General features: G+C 36.1%; 1 protein-coding gene across 3 annotated transcripts in view; it reads right to left on the bottom strand.

Annotated features, from left to right (window-relative positions):
* Nucleotides 1-555: 555 nt before the first annotated feature.
* The window catches only part of LOC132552086 (chromodomain-helicase-DNA-binding protein 1-like), a 60,364-nt gene continuing 33,781 nt past the window's right edge, over nucleotides 556-27,138 (bottom strand). Inside the window, exons 23-39 of one of the 3 annotated variants that reach the window (XM_060216226.1) lie at nucleotides 26,671-26,770; nucleotides 25,563-25,719; nucleotides 21,887-22,005; nucleotides 20,720-20,937; nucleotides 20,343-20,485; nucleotides 18,871-19,006; nucleotides 17,709-17,859; nucleotides 17,248-17,358; nucleotides 16,771-17,037; nucleotides 16,362-16,487; nucleotides 14,279-14,457; nucleotides 13,592-13,700; nucleotides 12,372-12,526; nucleotides 8,215-8,349; nucleotides 5,492-5,605; nucleotides 4,613-4,873; nucleotides 556-4,437 (exon numbers count right to left, since the gene is read on the bottom strand). In XM_060216226.1, the coding sequence (XP_060072209.1) occupies nucleotides 4,296-4,437; nucleotides 4,613-4,873; nucleotides 5,492-5,605; nucleotides 8,215-8,349; nucleotides 12,372-12,526; nucleotides 13,592-13,700; nucleotides 14,279-14,457; nucleotides 16,362-16,487; nucleotides 16,771-17,037; nucleotides 17,248-17,358; nucleotides 17,709-17,859; nucleotides 18,871-19,006; nucleotides 20,343-20,485; nucleotides 20,720-20,937; nucleotides 21,887-22,005; nucleotides 25,563-25,719; nucleotides 26,671-26,770 (2,623 nt within the window). In that variant the 3' untranslated portion in view covers nucleotides 556-4,295. The remainder of the gene's footprint in view (nucleotides 4,438-4,612; nucleotides 4,874-5,491; nucleotides 5,606-8,214; nucleotides 8,350-12,371; nucleotides 12,527-13,591; nucleotides 13,701-14,278; nucleotides 14,458-16,361; nucleotides 16,488-16,770; nucleotides 17,038-17,247; nucleotides 17,359-17,708; nucleotides 17,860-18,870; nucleotides 19,007-20,342; nucleotides 20,486-20,719; nucleotides 20,938-21,886; nucleotides 22,006-25,562; nucleotides 25,720-26,670; nucleotides 26,771-27,138) is intronic. The other 2 variants (XM_060216227.1, XM_060216228.1) reach the window with 2 other exon arrangements.

Here is a 27,138-nt window from a genome sequence, read left to right as displayed (position 1 = left end):
GGCCGCCAGTCAACTACTAACAAATACAAGGAAGTAAAACATTATGGACTTTCAGCATCTGATGATTTGTTAATTCTGACCAACTTTGTTTGCTTCATAAAATCATAAAATGTTAATTAGTGAAAAATATCAAATTTAACCTTGAAATTTGAAGCCAAATTTCACCCCGTGACCTTGAGCCTTCTGACTTCTCACATCTGACCAACTTTGCTTCATGTCATGAAATTATCAGATAACATATATAATTTGACCATGTCCCTTAGACCTGATGAATTTGACCTTTGATATCTCTTTCAGACCCAAGTATGTGTTCTGCGAAATGAATATTTCCACCAAATTTTGTGTGAATTGGTCAATAAATTATTAAGTTGTGAGGACTGAATCTGTGGATAGCCAGGCGTAGGGATGGACCCACAGAGTGATATATATATATATATATATATGGCACCCATACCTTTAACATGAAATAATAATTACAGACATCTCTTCAAAAACATGACACAGCAATGCCAGACAACAGTGGTCAGACATACATTGATAACAGAAAACATGATGTAAGGTTCTCAATTTCATTATTTTTATTGATTTTTTTTGTCATAATTTTTCGTTTTATTGTTGACTTGGCTATGTACAATAAGCTAATGATCAATGTACAGATGTCAAGTGGATGTAAGTAGATTCTCACTAATCTCCCTTCCATCAGCCATACACAGCTCCTAACACACTCTGGTTACTAGCTACAGGAAGTCCCAGTCCTTTTTCAATAATCCATTTGTTTTTGGAGACTTATCAATTTTTACACATTTTCATCTCAAATTTCTATCGAAGAAATGGTGTGTGTTTTGATTTTAAAACTGGACGGAAAAATATTTAAGCTGTAACTACAAATAGCAACTTTAAAATGAAATCTTAATTGAATAGTTTGAATGAAATATTCAAATATTTTTTCTTCATAAACTCTTCAGCATACTTGACAAAAATCACTTAGCAATAGTCTGTAGTCTTTCATCACTGGAGCTATTGAGGAATTTTATTTCAGTAGCACTATCTCAAGTGTAAGAATAAAGAGCTGTCAGGGTTACACAAGAAAATAACTTGTACGGTTTGTACAATAAAAGAACTAAGATCACAATACCTGCCTTTATAACAGTAAAAATACTTCCTATTTATCACAAACTTCATTCCTCTAGTCGATCTATTTAAAAGTCTGTGATAAGAAATTATTACTCATACCAGAAATCCAGAGGCACATGCTATTTAGGTACATGTATATGTAAATAAAAAATTGAAAGAAGACAACTTTAAAAAAAAAAACCTGTTTTCTCACCTAATTTCATCCTTACATGTCATGCTAGATTGTAGATGGAGTTCACTCATCATAAAGCCTTATCTAGTTTACTCATTATAAGGTTTTCTATGCCCTACAATAAGAGATGTGATCACCATGTTGGCTCTCACCTCGCAACTCAAGCACTTACAACCTTGAACTAATTATCCCATTGTTAATTAACCCCAACCTTGAGACCCCAGCACTCGGCAACCCTCTACTGGTGACCCCATTGTTAATTAACCCTGACCTAGTGACCTAAGCACTCAGCAATCCTCCACTGGTGACCCCAATGTTAATCAACTCTGACCAAGTGACCCCAGCACTCAGCAACCCTCCAGTTTAATTAACCCTAACCTTGAGACCCCAGCACTCAGCAGCCCTCCACTGGTGACCCCAATGTTAATTAATCCTGACCTAGTTACCCTAGCACTCAACAACCCTCCAGTTTAATTAACCCTGACCTTGCGACCTCAGCACTTAGCAATCCTCTACTGGTGACCCCATTGTTAATTAACCCTGACCTAGTGACTCCAGCACTCAGCAACCCTCCACTGATGACTCCACTGTTAATTAACCCTACCCTTGAGACCCCAGTGTTCATTAACTCTAGAGTGGTGACCCCTGTGTTGACTACCTCTGACCTTGTGACCACAGAACTCCGCACCCTTCAATGATGACTGCAGCTCTATGACACCAGAACACTTTTGTAACGGAATAAATTAAGACACATGAGAACATAAACAACCAGACAATTAACAGACAGCGTAGGTATTTATCATAACATGTTAGTGGTCCTGCCACATATAAGTAGATATCAAATGTTACTTTTCAACAGGTCACCAAGTTTCAATTTTTCTAGGTTTTCCTGAATTTGTTCACTGACCCTATACAAAATTTCTTTATATCATCAAATCAATCGTACATTTTACCACTTCAACATCATTTTCATTTTCAAGACAAAATTCTCCTAATAACTATAAAAAAAACTGTTCTTTTCTTTGAATTTATAGTTTTATGATTTCTCACAACATCTGAAAATTAATCATAATCAAAAAGCACACTCAACATTACATCATTGTAGCCACAGGACACCAACAAATTAGTTACAATTCTTCTTTATAAAGAGGAATCATTATGCACAAAGTCCAAACCATCCACTGCCTTGTCTAAAGTGTATGATCTAAACTGGACGTCAGAGGCAGCTGTATTCAACTACTTACTACAAATGGTCAGCCTTATTGCTCTGTATCCCCAGCTGCTAAGCTGTAAAACAATTTCAATATTGAAAGGAAATGCTTTCTTTTTTATTTCACTTCTTTGATTCACATAACCAGGTATAATTTGAGAATCGGCTTGTATGAAATTAGACAGTGCGGCTCTAAATAATCATCTAAAGAAAAAGATCTCCGAGGAATCTTGGCACCCACCATTATTTGATCTTTATTTGTTCTTTAAAAGTTGAATCTTTTTCTTTCCCATTTTCTCTTCTCTCCTCTGTTTATCCTCCTTAGGATACGAAATCTGAACATACCTTTGCAGAAATAGCGATAATAATCTTTCATTGCCAAGTCCCCTGTCAGCAATTTTGATTTTATGACCAGTCTCAACATCAAGTCGGTACAACTAGGTATGTAAGGGGAACGAACCTACATATGAAATTTAGGAGATCCATCCAGCACTTCTCAAGAAATAGCAACAACTCAAACTGTTTAGATGGATGGAGGATGGACATAGCCTACCATCATCAGATGGTCATCTATAAAGAAACAAAAATACCCTTCTTTATTCCGTTTGAAACAATTTAATTTCTTATTGTTTGAAGGTTTAACAGCAACTGATAAAGTTGAAATGTTTGCAAATTTGAGGTGGTGTAAAGACCTCAACACATTTGATTTTCCTACATTTCATCTCCAGTTTTATCACAATACCAAAGTCTCTTGTAAAGCAGAGAAGTGTCTACACTCTTGTAGCACATATAATAAAACTTTACAAATACTTCATCAATCAGGCATCAAACATCCAGATCAACCATTAAACGTCCTTAAAAATAAATTATTTGATATACAATATCAAAATGAAAAACATCAACAAATAACAATTTTTCACATGTTGTTGTCGACATCAACAAATCAGCTATACATCCTGTAGCACTCAATTTTAAAAAATCACAAACATAAACATCCACAACACCTGGAGCAATTTGTATTACAATTCAAATGTATTTCATTTTAAAACAAAATTTAAAAATGTGACTTCAAATGTGTTTGTTCTGGACATCTCAGATTGCCTCCATTCTACTTCTTTACTTTTACTGACATTCATTTCTAAAGAGCACTATCAGAAACATTTGTTTAAGTATCCTTTAAAACTTTAAATTTTTATATGAACTGATTTAATTAGGCAATAATTTCCCAGTTCATGCTGTAGACTGGCTGGAGAAGCTACAAGGGACAGCCTCTGACCATTAACGAGTGATCTAAAATACCAAGTCCAAAAAAGACACTTTCAAATACTTCAGAAATGAACACAATTTACAAGATTATTGGCTACAGCTGTTGTTTGGACACATCTACCAGACTCTCTGTAGTACTAGCCATCATGTCATTTCTCACTTATCCCACTATACACACCAACAATCTCTCTCGCTCTCTTACAGGCAAAACAAACTTACAAAAAACATGATGTGAGATTCTCTGTCAGACATGTTCTTCACATCAGCAACAGATGACGATGATAAAATGAAATGTCTTACTGGCAATGAGTTCATGAAAGTCTGGAATCCTATCACGACAATGTAGGGATGATGTCCTCACATGCAATGCACTCCTATATATCAGCCAATCTTTACAGCCAGATATATGTATGTGTTGGACACTGCAAGAACCTGATTTTGTTAAGCACAGTTCCTGGACCAGGAACACAAATGTAATGAGACAAGAATGATATATCAGCTGCTCCACTTTCGTCAGTGTTTCCCGTGCGACTCACTGCCTGTATACCCATCATTACTGTGGTCATCAGCAAGTCTAGGGTCTTTTAAACCACTATAGGATCGTCTATTATCAAAATTGTCACTTTTTCTTTTCCGCTCGGAATGAGAAATGTAACTGAAATCAGGAAACAAAAGGATTTCTAATATATCATATATATTTAACTTTTTATTTATCAGAAATGAAGTGTCCTTAACATATAAAAGTTGGAGTTATATTTGTCTTAATGAAATGTAAAAGGGGAAAATATTGGAATATCTGAAACTTAAGCCTACAATGTCCAGATACCTACTTATCACCACTTGGTCTTGTGAAACTTCTTGACGAGCCTCCACCACCTCCGTAGTCACGGTGACCAAACTGACCATAGTCTGGCCGTTGGTAGTCTCCACCTCGGTCATTCCTATCATTGCGATCACTGCGGTAGTCTGACCTGTATTTACCAGTGCTGTGATGATCCTGCCGGTCATGGTGGTGAAATGTAGAGGTGTTGTCACGATGAAATGCTTTCTGACTTCCAGACGAATATTCCCTCCTACTATCACTGTTAAATCTGAATAAATATTGGACAATTACAAAATTAAAATAAACTGAAGCATGAATCTCCACTTGAGATACACTACTCACAACTCGCTTTTAATGGCAATTAATTGTCCTCAAAACAAACCATAGATTTATCATATATGCTGTAGCTTTGCATCCTGCCTTAATGAGCACACACTTAAGTCGTGTATTATAACACAAAATTTACACACTCAAGTCATATATTATAACACAACATTTACACACTCGAAGTTGTGTATTATAACACAACATTTACACACTCAAGTCGTGTATTATAACACAACATTTACACACTCAAGTCGTGTATTATAACACAACATTTACACACTCAAGTCGTGTATTATAACACAACATTTACAATGAAAATTGGTATTCAATACCAAATTTATGTCTAAAATTTCATAAATTTGATTTGATCATGAAAGTAAATCAATCATGTGTGAAGAGAGTTGGTATGCTTGTTATATTGGAAATTCCATGTTTACATTAATTCAACAGAGACATTGGTTCATTTGCCGACTGAAACCTTGATGTTACATCTAAGGCATCTGTTAACTTTACCCATACACATATCTACATCTAAATGTGGTAAATTTCATTGACTAACCTATGATGACTATCTCCAGCTCCATATTTGTGTTCGCTGGCATGAAATCCCCTGTAACCATCTTGGTGTTGCTTTGGTCGTTTATAGGTGCCAGCCCCACCACCTTCACCATACCTAAACAGCCAAATTAAATGCTCCAGTTAGTGATACAAACAAACCTATCGCCATCTTATTCTTCCTCTGTCAACAAAATTACTACCATTTACAAAATGTTTTTGTGAAAAAATCTAGAAACTTCTCTTTTGTGTGTACAGAGAGCACCACTGTCCTTTCAACTGCATGTCACAGCCATGTACGAAAAGCTGTTGTTAGTGCAATATTCTCAAACTCGTGTGTGGCCGATATATTCTGACAGAATACAAAACAAACACACCTATTATTCTCTTTTTCTTCTTTCTTTTACAATAAAATTTCCACAAAAAGGGAAAGATTAAAGCATCTTTTCCATTACACTCATAAATTATGTAATATATAATGTTATCCATCAGCAATACACCAACCACCAACACAGCATTCAAATTTTCTGAACAGATAAAGAAAATAATGTACTCGTATGTGGATACATGCATTTAGTTCAAACAACATGCCTTACTCTGATTACATCATACATGCCATGCAAAGTCCTACTTCATAAAGACCTAAACTCCTACCATCCTACTTCATAAAGACCTAAACTCCTACCATCCTTTTTCATAAAGGCCTAAACTCCTACCATCCTATTTCATAAAGACCTAAACTCCTACCATCCTATTCCATAAAGATCTAAACTCCTACCATCCTATTCCAAAAAGACCTCAACCCCAACCATCCTATTTCATAAAGACCTAAACTCCTACCATCCTATTCCATAAAGACCTAAACTCCTATCATCCTATTCCACAAAGACCTAAACTCCTACCATCCTATTCCATAAAGACCTAAACTCCTACCATCCTACTTCATAAAGACCTAAACTCCTACCATCCTACTTCATAAAGACCTAAACTCCTACCATCCTACTCCATAAAGACCTAAACTCCTACCATCCTATTCCATAAAGACCTAAACTCCTACCATCCTATTCCATAAAGACCTAAACTCCTACCATCCTACTTCATAAAGACCTAAACCCCTACCATCCTACTTCATAAAGACCTAAACTCCTACCATCCTATTCCATAAAGACCTAAACTCCTATCATCCTATTCCACAAAGACCTAAACTCCTACCATCCTATTCCATAAAGACCTAAACTCCTACCATCCTACTTCATAAAGACCTAAACCCCTACCATCCTACTTCATAAAGACCTAAACTCCTACCATCCTATTCCATAAAGACCTAAACCCCTACCATCCTATTCCATAAAGACCTAAACTCCTACCATCCTATTCCATAAAGACATAAACCCCTACCATCCTATTCCATAAAGACCTAAACTCCTACCATCCTACTTCATAAAGATCTAAACTCCTACCATCCTATTCCATTAAGACCTAAACTCCTACCATCCTACTTCATAAAGACCTAAACTCCTACCATCCTACTTCATAAAGACCTAAACTCCTACCATCCTACTCCATAAAGACCTAAACTCCTACCATCCTATTCCATAAAGACCTAAACTCCTACCATCCTATTCCATAAAGACCTAAACTCCTACCATCCTACTTCATAAAGACCTAAACCCCTACCATCCTACTTCATAAAGACCTAAACTCCTACCATCCTACTTCATAAAGATCTAAACTCCTACCATCCTATTCCATAAAGACCTAAACTCCTACCATCCTACTTCATAAAGACCTAAACTCCTACCATCCTACTTCATAAAGACCTAAACCCCTACCATCCTATTCCATAAAGACCTAAACCCCTACCATCCTATTCCATAAAGACCTAAACTCCTACCATCCTAACCCCTACCATCCTATTCCATAAAGACCTAAACCCCTACCATCCTATTCCATAAAGACCTAAACTCCTACCATCCTAACCCCTACCATCCTATTCCATAAAGACCTAAACCCCTACCATCCTATTCCATAAAGACCTAAACTCCTACCATCCTACTTCATAAAGACCTAAACTCCTACCATCCTACTTCATAAAGACCTAAACTCCTACCATCCTACTTCATAAAGACCTAAACTCCTACCATCCTACTTCATAAAGACCTAAACTCCTACCATCCTACTTCATAAAGACCTAAACTCCTACCATCCTATTTCATAAAGACCTAAACTCCTACCATCCTAATCCATAAAGACCAAAATTCCTACCATCAAATTGGATCCATACCATCAAGAAAAGGCTGTACAATTTCAAATTTGACTCTCCTATGCAAATAATAATCACTCTAAATAATCTGAGAAAATGGAGGATTAATTCTGCATACAACAGCAGTTGTTATAAAGATAATAGAAAAAGAGAGAAAACCTTTAAATACACTTCAAATAAAACACAATCTACATTGTTAAGAATAGTTCACACAGTTCAGATAGTGAAAAATTGCAATGAACACAAAAAAAACAGTGTGGTCCTCACATCTTTCTAGGAAACTAACGCTGATAAACAGCGGACTTTTGAGATCATATATTTCAACACAATTAACGTAATTCAGGTGAAAAAGGATATATTGGGGAAATTCGGCCTTTGAGATTTCACCAAGAACCCTAGAAAAATAGTGAGGTCCCAAATGTGAAGGTTCACTGCTAGTAGGGGCTGGCATGAACACAACTTGCCTATTTCTGGCTGGATCGTCAGGCCGGGCTAGTGGACTGGCTTGTGTCCACCTATCAGCGGGACTAGAGTCAGTGCGCTGATTGTCTCGCACTCCTCTCGACACTGCACTAGGCCAGGGACCATTACTATTACAACTGAACCACGAGACAGAAATGGAAAGAAAAACAAAAATAATTTTAACAACAAAAAACATTGACTTGCGAAAGGGATGGGAATACAGATAGCACAACACTACAGCGATGGAACATACCAACACACCCTATATCTAAGTTTTACATAGTTTACAGGCAATATACAAGAGCATGTACTTTGTGCATTCAAACAAAAAGAAAAGAAAAAATAGTTTTGTCAGATCTAGGAAAAAAGTGTAAGAAGCAAAGGAAACTGAGCAGTGAAATGGAAAGATAAACACTGATTAAATAACAGACACAATGAGCAATGAATGATTATACAGATATTAACAGCAACATTGAGAGATTAATGGTGATATATAGAGATCCATAGTGATATAGAGAGATTAGAAGTGACAGAGAGATTAATGGTGATATATAGAGATCCATAGTGATATAGAGAGATTAGAAGTGACAGAGAGATTAATGGTGATATATAGAGATCCATAGTGATATAGAGAGATTAGAAGTGACAGAGAGATTAATGGTGATATATAGAGATCCATAGTGATATAGAGAGATTAGAAGTGACAGAGAGATTAATGGTGATATATAGAGATCCATAGTGATATAGAGAGATTAGAAGTGACAGAGAAATTAATGGTGATATATAGAGATCCATAGTGATATAGAGAGATTAGAAGTGACAGAGAGATTAATGGTGATATATAGAGATCCATAGTGATATAGAGAGATTAGAAGTGACAGAGAGATTAATGGTGATATATAGAGATCCATAGTGATATAGAGAGATTAGAAGTGACAGAGAGATTAATGGTGATATATAGAGATCCATAGTGATATAGAGAGATTAGAAGTGACAGAGAAATTAATGGTGATATATAGAGATCCATAGTGATATAGAGAGATTAGAAGTGACAGAGAGATTAATGGTGATATATAGAGATCCATAGTGATATAGAGAGATTAGAAGTGACAGAGAGATTAATGGTGATATATAGAGATCCATAGTGATATAGAGAGATTAGAAGTGAGAGTGATTAATGGTGATATATAGAGATTCATAGTGATATAGAGAGATTAGAAGTGACAGAGAGATTAATGGTGATATATAGAGATCCATAGTGATATAGAGAGATTAGAAGTGAGAGTGATTAATGGCAGTAGTGAAATGAACAGGGATAGAGATTAATGGTGCAAGAGAGATTAGTGATTATATAGAGAGATTGACAGTGTTTGAGAGATTAATGGTTTTAAAGGGGGATTAAGGGCATTAGATAAACGGTGATAGAGAGATTAACAGTTTTGGGAGATTAATGGTGATAGATTAATGGTGTTTGAGAGATTAATGGTGATGAAGGATTAACTGTAATTAATGGTGATAAAGAGGGATCAATAGTAATGAAGGATTAACTGTAATTAATGGTGATAAAGAGGGATCAATAGTAATGAAGGATTAACTGTAATTAATGGTGATAAGAGGGATCAATAGTAATGAAGGATTAACTGTAATTAATGGTGATAAAGAGGGATCAATAGTAATGAAGGATTAACTGTAATTAATGGTGATAATGAGGGATCAATAGTAATGAAGGATTAACTGTAATTAATGGTGATAAGAGGGATCAATAGTAATGAAGGATTAACTGTAATTAATGGTGATAAGAGGGATCAATAGTAATGAAGGATTAACTGTAATTAATGGTGATAAGAGGGATCAATAGTAATGAAGGATTAACTGTAATTAATGGTGATAAGAGGGATCAATAGTAATGAAGGATTAACTGTAATTAATGGTGATAAGAGGGATCAATAGTAATGAAGGATTAACTGTAATTAATGGTGATAAGAGGGATCAATAGTAATGAAGGATTAACTGTAATTAATGGTGAGAAAGAGGGATCAATAGTAATGAAGGATTAACTGTAATTAATGGTGATAATGAGGGATCAATAGTAATGAAGGATTAACTGTAATTAATGGTGATAAGAGGGATCAATAGTAATGAAGGATTAACTGTAATTAATGGTGATAAGAGGGATCAATAGTAATGAAGGATTAACTGTAATTAATGGTGATAAGAGGGATCAATAGTAATGAAGGATTAACTGTAATTAATGGTGATAAAGAGGGATCAATAGTAATGAAGGATTAACTGTAATTAATGGTGATAAGAGGGATCAATAGTAATGAAGGATTAACTGTAATTAATGGTGATAAGAGGGATCAATAGTAATGAAGGATTAACTGTAATTAATGGTGATAAGAGGGATCAATAGTAATGAAGGATTAACTGTAATTAATGGTGATAAGAGGGATCAATAGTAATGAAGGATTAACTGTAATTAATGGTGATAAGAGGGATCAATAGTAATGAAGGATTAACTGTAATTAATGGTGATAAGAGGGATCAATAGTAATGAAGGATTAACTGTAATTAATGGTGATAAGAGGGATCAATAGTAATGAAGGATTAACTGTAATTAATGGTGATAAAGAGGGATCAATAGTAATGAAGGATTAACTGTAATTAATGGTGATAAAGAGGGATCAATAGTAATGAAGGATTAACTGTAATTAATGGTGATAAAGAGGGATCAATAGTAATGAAGGATTAACTGTAATTAATGGTGATGAAAAGGAGGACCTCATCAGAGAGACCCTGTATTATATAACTTTGTACAAGATGTGTATAGAACAAGATTGTCAGGAAGAAACATCATTTTTCTCCTGTTTACTCCTGTCATCTGGTGAAATAAATGTACTTAAAACAATACTCAACATTGTGAAACATTTTCAACTCTGCCAGTTACCCACTATATATTTGTTCATCATACCCAAGATAGCTGTATAAGCATGTTTGACAGTACTTGACAATGGTAACCTGTTGATAGTGACAACTGCTTTCTAGAATATTTACTCAAGGGTGCAAACAAAATGAAAACAAAACTCAACAATATCCACTGAATAATGCATACACTAGAAAGTAAATTTTGAGAAGATGCAAGCTGTTTAACTTCAGTGTTGGGTCAACATATACAGTCATTAGGGACATTTATATTAGTAGGTCTGGGATGATGTAGCGTCTGAATACAATCGTTTTAGTAGGTAAGGAAAATCTGGTGTCTAAAGGTCAAATTTATACATCCTCCATATTTTCTTTTGTCTCTAACCTCTTAATTAGAATTTTGGTAAATTGGAAACCAGCTTTACATGAAATGTACAGAAATGTGAGAAAAAGAAGAGACATGGCCCTTGAGATAGGAATAAAGTTCTTTTCCTCTTTTACCTGAGATTTTTCTGTATTTCTTAGTTCTTTATTGTCCACACTAAAGTGATATTATCAGATGTTGGATTATATAAAATAATATATAGTGTTTCCAATAAATGTTACAATAACTGAAAAGTGACATTAACCAATGTGATATTAAGAGGTTTCCGGTGTTATCTACTTTCAATCTGTACATCAACATGTTCCTATGTGAGATCAACACTTTCTATCATCAAATTACAAAAAGCTCACTTTCAGTTTTATAACTTCACTTATGTTTACTAAGCTTAGTACTGTTTTCTTATGGAATGTATATTCCTATAACTTCAGAGAATGTTAAACATATACAGTATCATGGTCTTCTATTTCCCAACATTTTCACATGCAGTTACTTTCACTATCATAATGGTGGATAGAATTCTCTAGCTTATCTTTAAACTGAAACATTCCAACACATCACAATTGGAGATATTTATTCTTTCAGCCTCTCTTCACTAATTGCTTTCTTAAAATTAACTAAAAAAAATCCACTTTTCAGAAAGCATTCCCTTGAATACTTAAGAATTTTAAAGCATATATTACTTTAGACATGCATCTCTGTAAATCACTGCAGATAAGAGGGTATATAGCAACTCAATACCCTCACACCAGATATAGGATTAACACCAGATATAGGATTAACTACACAGGACACAACTTCACATATAACAATGCAGATATTACCACAGCCCATATATAACTAACTGATGCTTACTTTTTGTGATCTTTACTGCTCCAGTGGTCCCCACTGTTATGTTTCTGAGAGTGTTCCTTTTTCACATGGTCTACATGGTCTACTGTCCGCTTGTGGCCAGATTTGTCGTGAGAGGTGGTGGAGTGATGGTGTCGCTCCTGAGAATGAGGCTCAATCTTGAATGACAAAACACTTGGTATTTAAAAAAAAACGGTAATACATATTCCTGTTCACATTCACTCACAACGATGAAGTCAGTCTGACAACAAAAAATATTCCAGTTCACAGTCACATACTACAAAAATATTCCAGTTCACAGTCACATACTACAAAAATATTCCTGTTTACAGTCACATACTACAAAATATTCCTGTTTACAGTCACATACTACAAAAATATACCCGTTTACAGTCACATACCACAAAAATATTCCTGTTTACAGTCACATACTACAAAAATATTCCTGTTTACAGTCACACACTACAAAAATATTCCTGTTCACAGTCACACACCACAAAAATATTCCTGCTCACAGTCACACACCACAAAAATATTCCTGTTTACAGTCACACACCACAAAAATATTCCTGTTTTCAGTCACACACCACAAAAATATTCCTGTTTACAGTCACACACCTCAAAAATATTCCTGTTCAGTCACACACCACAAAAATATTCCTGATCAGTCACACACCACAAAAATATTCATGTTCAGTCACATACAGCAACAAGGGGCCCATAGACATTAACAGTCACATGTAGAAATGGTCCATCAGTCCCCAGCTTTGGGGCAGACAGAACACAATACTTGTATATGCATACTTGCAAAGTTTTTACTGTTTCTAAGTTTGAAGGCCGAATTTTCAATTTAACAGAACTGATAAAACTGTCTGTTATTGTAGTTTAGCATAATTGACCGCTGTGACTTTGAATGAAGGTCAAGGTCATTCGTTTGAGCAACCCTAATAGCCCTTCATCCCATAATGCTACTAGCCCAATATCATGACTCTGGGTCGTTTGGCTATTGAGAAGAAGTTGAAAATGTAAATTGTTTATAAGGGTCAACGCAACACATCAGACAGAGGCGATTTGTCTCAGGTGACCTAAAAACTAAAATTATCCATGTTCACAGTCACATACATCAAAGTTCTTGTTTCTTATCTACACTAAATAAAAAAAGATTATTTCTAGCTAGGTTTCATGCTAAACTAGACATTTTTATACTTTAACAATCAACTCACATCTTCCTTCTCTTTGTCCTCTTCCCGTTTTCTGTAGGCGCGTTTATACAACTTGTGTAGTTTTTGATCATCAAATTCTGTGAACTTTGACACAAATATCCAAAGATGACTAGAGAGAGAGCAAAAAAGAAATTCAATATGATATGAAGTTACTTGTGAGCAGTAATTCATTAAAGATTCTAACTAGATGAGTCAGAGTGACATGAACATTCGGCAAAGTTATTCAATAGTGGTCTTACTGTTTTTTCCCTTTTCTATTTCAAAATCTTTATAAAGTTAAATAGCCATTAATTATTCTAGAAAAAATTATTTGATGACAACCAAATTAGATTTTGACCAGCAAAATAATATTATACAACTGCAAACAATGTTCTATAGTCATTAGAGTTTATGAACGGAGATAAAATTAGGATGGAATGATGAACACAGGTAACCATGAAATTGCAACAGTATGAAAATATTTTTCATAATTTGCTTCTGATCTATCGACAAAGAAAATCACTTGTGCCTTGGTGCAAAATGACATTTGTTATCAAAATATTGTTCTGTTTTTAACACAAACTTGAAATGCAACAACATAACAAACCTCTTTAATTTCACTAAAATGTAAGAAATGCATATCTGTAAGTGTTTGCTGGTACTTTACGACTGCGAAATCCGTTTTTAGTGAATTACATGACTTCATACCTTCTCCATTGTTTGATGATGTCCGGGTCATTGTACTCTGCCAGACATTCATTGATGCGGTCTCCAATTTTGAGAAGACAATGTTTGGTGTGCACAACCTGCTCTTTCTCAGTGAGCCCCTCGTCTGGGTTGTCTAGACGCTTCAGAGCACGTTTTACCGGTCTCATCATCTCCTTACACTGTAACATGTAGCAACACTTTGACGTTATCAACAGAGTTAGTGTTATCTCCTTACACTGTAACATGTAGCAACACTTTGACGTTATCAACAGAGTTACTGTTATCTCCTTACACTGTAACATGTAGCAACACTTTAACGTTATCAACAGAGTTACTGTTATCTCCTTACACTGTAACATGTAGCAACACTTTGACGTTATCAACAGAGTTACTGTTATCTCCTTACACTGTAACATGTAGCAACACTTTGACGTTATCAACAGAGTAAATGTTATCTCCTTACACTGTTACATGTGGCAACACTTTGACGTTATCAACAGAGTAAGTGTTATCTCCTTACACTGTTACATGTGGCAACACTTTGACGTTATCAACAGAGTAAGTGTTATCTCCTTACACTGTTACATGTGGCAACACTTTGACGTTATCAACAGAGTAAGTGTTATCTCCTTACACTGTTACATGTGGCAACACTTTGACGTTATCAACAGAGTAAATGTTATCTCCTTACACTGTTACATGTGGCAACACTTTGACGTTATCAACAGAGTAAATGTTATCTCCTTACACTGTTACATGTGGCAACACTTTGACGTTATCAACAGAGTAAGTGTTATCTCCTTACACTGTTACATGTGGCAACACTTTGACGTTATCAACAGAGTAAGTGTTATCTCCTTACACTGTTACATGTGGCAACACTTTGACGTTATCAACAGAGTAAATGTTATCTCCTTACACTGTTACATGTGGCAACACTTTGACGTTATCAACAGAGTAAGTGTTATCTCCTTACACTGTTACATGTGGCAACACTTTGACGTTATCAACAGAGTTACTGTTATCTCCTTACACTGTTACATGTGGCAACACTTTGACGTTATCAACAGAGTAAGTGTTATCTCCTTACACTGTTACATGTGGCAACACTTTGACGTTATCAACAGAGTTACTGTTATCTCCTTACACTGTTACATGTGGCAACACTTTGACGTTATCAACAGAGTAAGTGTTATCTCCTTACACTGTTACATGTGGCAACACTTTGACGTTATCAACAGAGTAAATGTTATCTCCTTACACTGTTACATGTGGCAACACTTTGACGTTATCAACAGAGTAAGTGTTATCTCCTTACACTGTTACATGTGGCAACACTTTGACATTATCAACAGAGTAAGTGTTATCTCCTTACACTGTAACATGTGGCAACACTTTGACGTTATCAACAGAGTTACTGTTATCTCCTTACACTGTTACATGTGGCAACACTTTGACGTTATCAACAGAGTAAGTGTTATCTCCTTACACTGTTACATGTGGCAACACTTTGACGTTATCAACAGAGTTACTGTTATCTCCTTACACTGTTACATGTGGCAACACTTTGACGTTATCAACAGAGTAAGTGTTATCTCCTTACACTGTTACATGTGGCAACACTTTGACGTTACCAACAGAGTTACTGTTATCTCCTTACACTGTTACATGTGGCAACACTTTGACGTTATCAACAGAGTAAGTGTTATCTCCTTACACTGTTACATGTGGCAACACTTTGACGTTATCAACAGAGTAAGTGTTATCTCCTTACACTGTTACATGTGGCAACACTTTGACGTTATCAACAGAGTAAGTACTACATATATTGTTTAGATATGTTATTTTTCACATGAGATAGCTACAAAAGCATTTTTGCCAGACAGAAATTATCTTCATTTGCGTTGGACTGACCTTGCTGAAGTTGTTAGATAACCACGTATCATATCACCTAAGCTTGGACATTAGATAGTATTTCAACAAACTCACCCTGCTAGAGATGGCCAGTAAATCAGCGAAACTCACCTTAGCTTAGACATTAGATGGTAACTCACCTTAGCTTAGACATTAGATGGTAACTCACCTTAGCGAAGACATTAGATGGTAACTCTGCACCGAATTCCACCTCCATTGCTATTGCCACTGGCTCCTTTTCGGCAGTGATATGCACAGGACCAGATTTGTTCTTCTTGTTTTTCGTCTTTGCTCCCTAAACATGTCAAACAAATTTGCATGATAAATGTTACATAAAAGATTTTGGTTTCTGTAATGTTGAAGGAGTGTACGATACCAAGTAAAATAAGAAATTCCCCATTTTCAGTTTCACTATCAATGTTGAGATGTTTACTAAATATCCAAACACTCTAATATTACCTTTGGTTTCTTTATAAATGTTGTTGAAATGTTCCCTTAATATTTAAACCCCATAGCTCTAATATTTCTTTACACTTCTCTATGAATTTTGAGATGTTTCTAAGAAATCTTTGCCTTACTGTTCTAACCTTCTTTTTCTTTGTTTCTCTATGGAAGTCGAGAGAATCCTTAGTGTCTTCGTCATCTGCCATGTGCGACTTTGCCTCCTTTTCACTACTGTCTTTTTTCTTTCTTTTCTTAACAGGACTGTCTGGAATACTGTCTAGGGTGGTTTCGTCCTTAACAGAGTGATGCTGACCACCATCAGAATCAGACAAGTCTTTTTCTATCACTTCAGCTTTAGATAAAACAGGTTTTCTTTTTCGTTTTGTTTTGGTTGCTGGTGCCTACAGATAAAACCATATGAAATACGATTAAGGGTTTTGAGAGCCAATTCATATACAAGTTTAACTGTTCAATCAATCTTTGTATGAATATACATACAGCACATCATTTAGCTTTTTTTTCTATCTGTACAACAGATATCAGGCCAACCTTGTCATAAATATTTGAATATCAAAATGTGAAATCTTGCAAGAAGAGAAATCTCTGCTTACTATGCCATGCTTCTCGATATCAAACTGTCGTTTGAGCACTTTGAGGAGGTATTCGGCTCGTGTCTGTAAATGTTTGGCCTGCGGTTTGAGGTCCCCACCGTCTGGCAGTATCTATGTGAAATAACAACAAATTGTTTTTAGACTCCAATGTTCTGTTTGTCCAGCAGAGTTGTGTTGCTGTAGCTTTCACTTAATGAATTAAGCTCACCTTATCTATACTTCAGAATGTAAAATTCAGATTGAAAATTTAAGAATTTAAAAACTTTTGAAATAATTTAAAATTAGTGACCAATTAACATCGATGCGTGTTGGATGGATTCTAGATGGGAAAAGGAAGTGGTATATAATGATGTAAAAACTAACATCTGGTCATCACCTAGCAAGGTCACACCGGAGTTGCAACAAACAATCACACCACTACAAGAGGACCCTATATCATACTATACGCAGCCTTAGCGTACCTTGTCATGTAGATTAAGGCAGGGGTCCATCTTTATCGCCTCCCAGCTACCCATGCCATACTCATGGATTCCTTTGAGTAAGTTGCTGTCTTCCTCTATATCCCATGGACAGTCCCAATGGACAGCCTTCACATGTGCAGTCAGACGGTAACTACAAAAAGTTATTCAATATTCATTTCACCTCTTAACAAGAGATCCCAGAGGGATCTTGGCGCCCACCATTTGAGGATCTGTTTTCAGTTCTTGAAGATTTGTTTATTTTTGTTTGTTTGTTACAGGTGTTGTAAATGTTCATGAACTGGTCTTCATTGAATGTACTCAATGATGGCACAAGATATTTTGATTAAGCACCTATTAGCAAATATCATTTGAAAAAGATCCCAAAGTATTATTAGATAGCAGTCAGTTACAGGTGGATAATGGACAATATGTTTGTGCTGTATTACTGTCGACATCCAAGATGGCTGCCTGTGGGCCACCTTGATTTCAAATCAGTCCAAAAAAGGTACAATGCACAACTAGGGACCAAGGGAAACCAATACAATATCTATGAAATATCAGAAGGATCCATCCAGTACTTCCTCAGATATAGCAGTAACAAGATTTTACTCTCAAAATCCAAGATGGCTGCCTGTCAGCCATCTTGAATTCGAATCAGTCAAAAAAAGGTACAATGCACAACTAGGGACCAAGGGGAAACTGCATATGGCATTTGAGAAAGATCCATCCAGTACTTTCCAAGAAATAGCAGTAACAAACTTTTACTTCCAAAATCCAAGATGGCCACCTGTCGTCCATCTTGAATTGGAATCAGTCCAAAAAAGGTACAACGCACAACTAGGGTCTAAGGGGAAACTGCATATGAAATTTGAGAAAGATCCATCAAGTACTTTCTCAGAAATAGCGGTAACAAGAATTGTTTACGGACGGACCACGGACCACGGACGCAGGGTGATTTGAATAACCCACCATCTCATGGTGGGCTAAAAAAACACATTTTTTGAAAGTTTACCATCTCAATTCAATGTTACATCAGATTCTACATCACATAACAACATCACTCCATAAATTTTGTGGGAGTGAGAATGATAAAAAGCCCCCAAAAAACCATAAACATTTGAGACAACTTTGAATTATCAATATATAAATCACTTGTACTCACTTGCTCTTGGCTTCCTTGTTGGAGGGTATTGCTACAGCGAGTGGTTCTAGCTCCTGCTCTGCCTTCATCAAGGACTGGGCATTAACTGTTACACTAGAAATCTTCAGAGTTGGCCCCCTGTGTGTTTTCTTTCCAGCTTCATGTAGATAAAACACTTCAGTCATAACTCTAACATATTATTGACAGATTCCAAAATATACAACTTCTTCACAGCTCACAATAATCAGGACGCATATTGACTTCTTCACAGCTCACAATAATCAGGGACGCACATTGACTTCTTCACAGCTCACAATAATTAGGGACGCACATTGACTTCTTCACAGCTCACAATAATCAGGACGCACATTGACTTCTTCACAGCTCACAATAATCAGGACGCACATTGACTTCTTCACAGCTCACAATAATTAGGGACGCACATTGACTTCTTCACAGCTCACAATAATTAGGGACGCACATTGACTTCTTCACAGCTCACAATAATCAGGACGCACATTGACTTCTTCACAGCTCACAATAATCAGGACGCACATTGACTTCTTCACAGCTCACAATAATTAGGGACGCACATTGACTTCTTCACAGCTCACAATAATTAGGTAACACATTGACTTCTTCACAGCTCACAATAATTAGGGACACACATTGACTTCTTCACAGCTCACAATAATCAGGACGCACATTGACTTCTTCACAGCTCACAATAATAAGGGAACATATTGACTTCTTCACAGCTCACAATAATTAGGACGCACATTGACTTCTTCACAGCTCACAATAATTAGGGAACATATTGACTTCTTCACAGCTCACAATAATTAGGGACGCACATTGACTTCTTCACAGCTCACAATAATTAGGGAACATATTGACTTCTTCACAGCTCACAATAATTAGGGAACATATTGACTTCTTCACAGCTCACAATAATTAGGATGCACATTGACTTCTTCACAGCTCACAATAATTAGGGACACACATTGACTTCTTCACAGCTCACAATAATTAGGGACGCACATTGACTTCTTCACAGCTCACAATAATTAGGACGCACATTGACTTCTTCACAGCTCACAATAATAAGGACGCACATTGACTTCTTCACAGCTCACAATAATTAGGGACACACATTGACTTCTTCACAGCTCACAATAATTAGGGAACACATGTGCCATGTACAATTTACACATTATCTTTTGTCACAAAAATTCCTGCGGCACCATTTTGGATCATCAAATTTGTTCCTACTGCACTAATCCTAAAAGTTTGGGTCCTCTTCTGGCTAATATTGCTGCTTCTACTTCAACTACCCTGTAAGTATTGGTCCCCTTTTAGCTAACATTGCTGCCTCTCCTGTACCTACCCTCAAAGTTTGGGTCCCCTTTTAGCTAACATTGCTGCTTCTACTGTGCCTAGCCTCAAGATTTGGGTCCCCCTTTAGCTAACATTGCTGCCTCTCCTGTACCTACCCTCAAAGTTTGGGTCCCCTTCTAACTTGTTTCTGTGTTCCTCCATTGCCACCTCACAGCTGTGCTTCAATGTTTCAGCCAACCGCTTCAAGTCCGATTCTGACTTCTCCTGGAGTTCTGCATCACACGCCACAGAGTCCAGTCTAACAATAGTATCACAGTTAAAACGGCAGTTTACAAGCATGTGTAACCAGGTAACTTCAAAGTAATTAAACATATTCAATAAAAATTCAAGACTCCTTTAGAATACCACAAAGAAGTTGCCCTACAAACTCCACTAAACAGAATTCTCCTAACTCATGTAAATACCAGCAACTTTTCTATTACAAACATTTTTCAACTAAAGGGACTTCTGTCAGAAAAAACACTGTCATTACCTGGTCATTGGATGTCCAAACTTCTTGAAGCTTTTGATGAACCTCCTAATTTCAGAGTCAGTGAATCCCTTCACAGCCTCCTTGGCAATAGTTCTTGGACGACCTCTTTTCTTTGGTCTATCCTCCTCCTCTTCTTCATCACTTGAATCAGACTCATCTGCATCATTCTTCTTTTTCCTCCTTTTCTTGTTTTCGTCTGAATCATATTCTTGTTGGAGCTTGACATAACATAAAATGAGGGTCAAGTTAGAAAAATACACAAAGTTAAATTTTTAGACTTTGCAGTTAAAAAAAATGTTCTTTTATTATTTTGTTTGTACATTGTAACTAAATATTGTGCCTCAAGTTTTTCTATTATGTACTTATTATTCAAAGTATGTTTCTTAAAATTTAACATCTACTTGTGATCACAACATTGTGAAAGATCTGACATCTCTATCTCTAATGTCTATGAGACATGACATCTCTATCTCTGTCTGTGAGACATGACATCTCTCTCTCTGTCTGTGAGACATGACATCTCTCTCTCTGTCTGTGAGACATGACATCTCTCTCTCTAATGTCTGTGAGACATGACATCTCTATCTCTGTCTGTGAGACATGACATCTCTATCTCTGTCTGTGAAGGCTCTGACATCTCTCTCTCTAATGTCTGTGAAACATGACATCTCTCTCTAATGTCTATGAGACATGACATCTCTCTCTCTAATGTCTGTGAAACATGACATTTCTATCTCTGTCTGTGAGACATGATATCTCTATCTCTGTCTGTGAAACATGACATTTCTATCTCTGTCTGTGAAACATGACATTTCTATCTCTGCTGTGAAACATGACATCTCTATCTCTGTCTGTGAGACATGATATCTCTCTCTCTCTCTAATGTCTGTGAGACATGACATCTCTATCTCTGTCTGTGAGACATGACATCTCTCTCTCTCTAATGTCTGTGAGACATGACATCTCTATCTCTGTCTGTGAGACATGACATCTCTCTCTCTCTCTAATGTCTGTGAGACATGACATCTCTATCTCTGTCTGTGAAGGATCCGACATCTCTATCTCTAATGTAACAATAAGCACCTGTTGTATAGTTTTCCTACTGTGGGGTGTGACAGTAAGTACCTGTTGTACAGTTTTCCTACTGTGAGGTGTAACAGTAAGTACCTGTTGTATAGTTTTCCTACTGCGGGGTGGCAGGTTAAGTTCCAGTAATTGTTGCTGTCTCTCCTCCTCCTCAATTCTACGGATGTCACCCTCCGGAATTATTTCATCCCACATTTTACCTGAAATATTCAAAACCTTGAATATACACTGTCTGCAAATCTTTAATTTCAAATTATCAACAATTTTTTTTCAATTTCAGCCTAGGACAAGCATGACAAAAGCTTAACACCACTAAAGAAATGATTGTACAATACTTACCATAATAACTTCACAAATCACAAAACTTTTAACTAAAAAAACTACAGTTATACAGTCTACTTACAATCTATGGCTTATTACTTAAAAAAGGACTTATTTGTTTTAGTCTTAGAGAATGAAGTATGTCTCACTTTATCAAACAACTCTTTTGGCACAACAAGGAATTAACACTTCAAATTTTTCCATGTATTACGTGTAACTTTAGCCTCTTGAACTCCCTAAGCCCCTAAAGCTAACCAGTAATACTAAAGCTAACCAGTAATACTAAAGCTAACCAGTAACACTAAAGCCAACCAGTAATACTAACCAGTAACACTAAAGCCAACCAGTAATACTAACCAGTAATACTAACCAGTAACACTAAAGCTAACCAGTAATACTAACCAGTAACACTAAAGCCAACCAGTAATACTAACCAGTAATACTAAAGCTAACCAGTAATACTAAAGCTAACCAGTAATACTAAAGCTAACCAGTAACACTAAAGCCAACCAGTAACACTAAAGCTAACCAGTAATACTAACCAGTAACACTAAAGCTAACCAGTAATACTAACCAGTAATACTAAAGCCAACCAGTAATACTAACCAGTAACACTAAAGCTAACCAGTAACACTAAAGCTAACCAGTAATACTAAAGCTAACCAGTAACACTAAAGCTAACCAGTAATACTAACCAGTAATACTAAAGCTAACCAGTAATACTAACCAGTAATACTAAAGCCAACCAGTAATACTAACCAGTAACACTAAAGCTAACCAGTAACACTAAAGCTAACCAGTTACACTAAAGCTAACCAGTAATACTAAAGCCAACCAGTAATACTAAAGCTAACCAGTAACACTAAAGCTAACCAGTAATACTAAAGCCAACCAGTAATACTAACCAGTAATACTAAAGCCAACCAGTAATACTAACCAGTAATACTAAAGCCAACCAGTAATACTAAAGCTAACCAGTAATACTAAAGCTAACCAGTAACACTAAAGCTAACCAGTAATACTAAAGCCAACCAGTAATACTAACCAGTAATACTAAAGCCAACCAGTAATACTAACCAGTAACACTAAAGCCAACCAGTAACACTAAAGCTAACCAGTAATACTAAAGCCAACCAGTAATACTAACCAGTAATACTAAAGCCAACCAGTAACACTAAAGCTAACCAGTAATACTAAAGCCAACCAGTAATACTAACCAGTAACACTAAAGCTAACCAGTAATACTAAAGCTAACCAGTAATACTAAAGCCAACCAGTAACACTAAAGCTAACCAGTAATACTAAAGCTAACCAGTAACACTAAAGCTAACCAGTAACAGTAAAGCCAACCAGTAATACTAAAGCCAACCAGTAATACTAAAGCTAACCAGTAATACTAAAGCTAACCAGTAATACTAACCAGTAACACTAAAGCCAACCAGTAACACTAAAGCTAACCAGTAATACTAAAGCTAACCAGTAACACTAAAGCCAACCAGTAATACTAACCAGTAATACTAACCAGTAATACTAACCAGTAACACTAAAGCTAACCAGTAATACTAACCAGTAACACTAAAGCTAACCAGTAATACTAAAGCTAACCAGTAATACTAACCAGTAACACTAAAGCTAACCAGTAACACTAAAGCCAACCAGTAATACTAAAGCTAACCAGTAACACTAAAGCTAACCAGTAATACTAACCAGTAACACTAAAGCTAACCAGTAATACTAACCAGTAATACTAAAGCTAACCAGTAACACTAAAGCTAACCAGTAATACTAACCAGTAACACTAAAGCTAACCAGTAATACTAACCAGCCAACTAAAGCCAACCAGTAATACTAACCAGTAATACTAAAGCTAACCAGTAACACTAAAGCTAACCAGTAATACTAAAGCCAACCAGTAATACTAACCAGTAATACTAACCAGTAACACTAAAGCTAACCAGTAATACTAACCAGTAACACTAACCAGTAACATTAAAGCCAACCAGTAACACTAAAGCTAACCAGTAACACTAAAGCTAACCAGTAATACTAAAGCTAACCAGTAACACTAAAGCTAACCAGTAATACTAACCAGTAACACTAAAGCTAACCAGTAATACTAACCAGTAATACTAAAGCTAACCAGTAACACTAAAGCTAACCAGTAATACTAACCAGTAACACTAAAGCTAACCAGTAATACTAACCAGTAATACTAAAGCCAACCAGTAATACTAACCAGTAATACTAAAGCTAACCAGTAACACTAAAGCTAACCAGTAATACTAAAGCCAACCAGTAATACTAACCAGTAATACTAACCAGTAACACTAAAGCTAACCAGTAATACTAACCAGTAACACTAACCAGTAACATTAAAGCCAACCAGTAACACTAAAGCCAACCAGTAATACTAACCAGTAATACTAACCAGTAACACTAAAGCTAACCAGTAATACTAAAGCTAACCAGTAACACTAAAGCTAACCAGTAATACTAACCAGTAACACTAAAGCTAACCAGTAATACTAACCAGTAATACTAAAGCCAACCAGTAATACTAACCAGTAATACTAAAGCTAACCAGTAACACTAAAGCTAACCAGTAATACTAAAGCCAACCAGTAATACTAACCAGTAATACTAACCAGTAACACTAAAGCTAACCAGTAATACTAACCAGTAACACTAACCAGTAACATTAAAGCCAACCAGTAACACTAAAGCCAACCAGTAATACTAACCAGTAATACTAACCAGTAACACTAAAGCTAACCAGTAATACTAAAGCCAACCAGTAACACTAAAGCCAACCAGTAATACTAAAGCCAACCAGTAATACTAACCAGTAACACTAAAGCCAACCAGTAATACTAACCAGTAATACTAACCAGTAACACTAAAGCTAACCAGTAATACTAAAGCCAACCAGTAATACTAAAGCCAACCAGTAATACTAAAGCTAACCAGTAATACTAAAGCTAACCAGTAATACTAAAGCTAACCAGTAATACTAAAGCCAACCAGTAATACTAAAGCCAACCAGTAATACTAAAGCTAACCAGTAATACTAAAGCCAACCAGTAACACTAAAGCTAACCAGTAATACTAACCAGTAATACTAAAGCCAACCAGTAACACTAAAGCCAACCAGTAACACTAAAGCTAACCAGTAATACTAAAGCCAACCAGTAATACTAAAGCCAACCAGTAACACTAAAGCTAACCAGTAATACTAAAGCCAACCAGTAATACTAAAGCCAACCAGTAACACTAAAGCTAACCAGTAATACTAAAGCCAACCAGTAATACTAAAGCCAACCAGTAACACTAAAGCTAACCAGTAATACTAAAGCCAACCAGTAATACTAACCAGTAACACTAACCAGTAACACTAAAGCTAACAATCTAAACAAAGCAGGCATCGTATTGTACTTACCATTTTCGTCATGGTTACTTTCCCCAAGGCGTTCAATTTCCTCTTCCTCCAAGTTGTCAAAGCTGACAACTTTGAACTGTGAGAGTAGGTCATCCCCTGCTGTTGTTGGTTCTACTTCCCTAGTTTCTGCACGCTGTAGGATCTCATCAATGTCAACCTTAAAAACACATACTGAGGATCACAAATTCTGACGATCAACAAGCAAAAATATGAAACATTAACTTTGTTTTCTTTCAATTTTCTTTGTTTTTTTTTCTCATTAAAATGGAGTAATGACCTGAATATTCCTTGAATCTATAATTGGTGCATTTAAATATTTACAACGGAAATTGAACAAATTATATCAACAACAAAATATTTCCTACATAAACTAAAGTAAAATTAACCCACTGCCCCAAGAAAATGTGAGATCCTTGGACCATGATATTCACAATTTCCACTGCCCCAGGAAAATGTGAGATCCTTGGACCATGATATTCACAATTTCCACTGCCCCAGGAAAATGTGAGATCCTTGGACCATGATATTCACAATTTCCACTGCCCCAGGAAAATGTGAAATCCTTGGACCATGATATTCACAATTTCCACTCCCCCAAGAAAATGTGAGACCCTTGGACCATGATATTCACAATTTTGATTAATGACCTGAAGACGTTTCAATCCATGAGGAGCATCTGATACTAACATATCTTGGTGTCAAGAAGTAGATTTTTGAAATCTGAGTCAATTTGACCCCTTTTGGTCCTGCCCATCAGCCTCGAAAGGGTCAACCACGATCAATATGAGTGTACCATCAAGCTGTCCTCCCGTGCTCATAATTGTAAGGAAGTTTGTTAGGTAATATTTTCAATAATTTTAAAACAAATTATACTAAAAAATCTAGTTTTCCTATGTAAACTATAGTAAGCTTTACCCCTTCCCCTCAGGGTAATGTGAGGCCTTTGGGCAATGACATTTACAATTTTGGTTAACCACCTTAAGACATTTCCATCCATGCAGAGCATTTGATTCTATCATATCTGGGTTTTAATAAAGATTTTTGAAATTTGAGTAAGGCATAAGGCCTGGTGAGTTGATAAAACTGTACATGCTGTAAAGCCTCTTACCTGTGGTTCCTCTTCATCACTATCACATTCTTTGAACAACTCCTCGGCACCAAATTTCAGAATGGCACTCAACTCTTCCTTCTTGAATGGTGTAGCATTACTGTTGAAAGTAAGATATATTGAAGACTTGTCACTAAACTATTCTGAACTATGTTTTTTTGGATACAAGGAAAAGAATATTTTGAGACTACAGACATTAAGGATCGACAGACTAAACAAGAGACGACAGACATTAAGGATCGACAGACTAAACAAGAGAAGACAGACATTAAGGATCGACAGACTAAACAAGAGACGACAGACATTAAGGATCGACAGACTAAACAAGAGACGACAGACATTAAGGATCGACAGACTAAACAAGAGACGACAGACATTAAGGATCGAGAGACTAAACAAGAGACGACAGACATTAAGGATCGACAGACTAAACAAGAGACTACAGACATTAAGGATCGACAGACTAAA

This window comes from Ylistrum balloti, unplaced genomic scaffold (genome assembly GCF_031769215.1).
Source record: "Ylistrum balloti isolate Yb309-2 unplaced genomic scaffold, AGI_CSIRO_Ybal_v1 Utg370236, whole genome shotgun sequence".
NCBI classification, from domain to species: domain Eukaryota; kingdom Metazoa; phylum Mollusca; class Bivalvia; order Pectinida; family Pectinidae; genus Ylistrum; species Ylistrum balloti.
The sequence above is the reverse complement of the archived record's forward strand: the minus strand, read 5'-3'. Positions and strand labels throughout refer to the sequence as shown.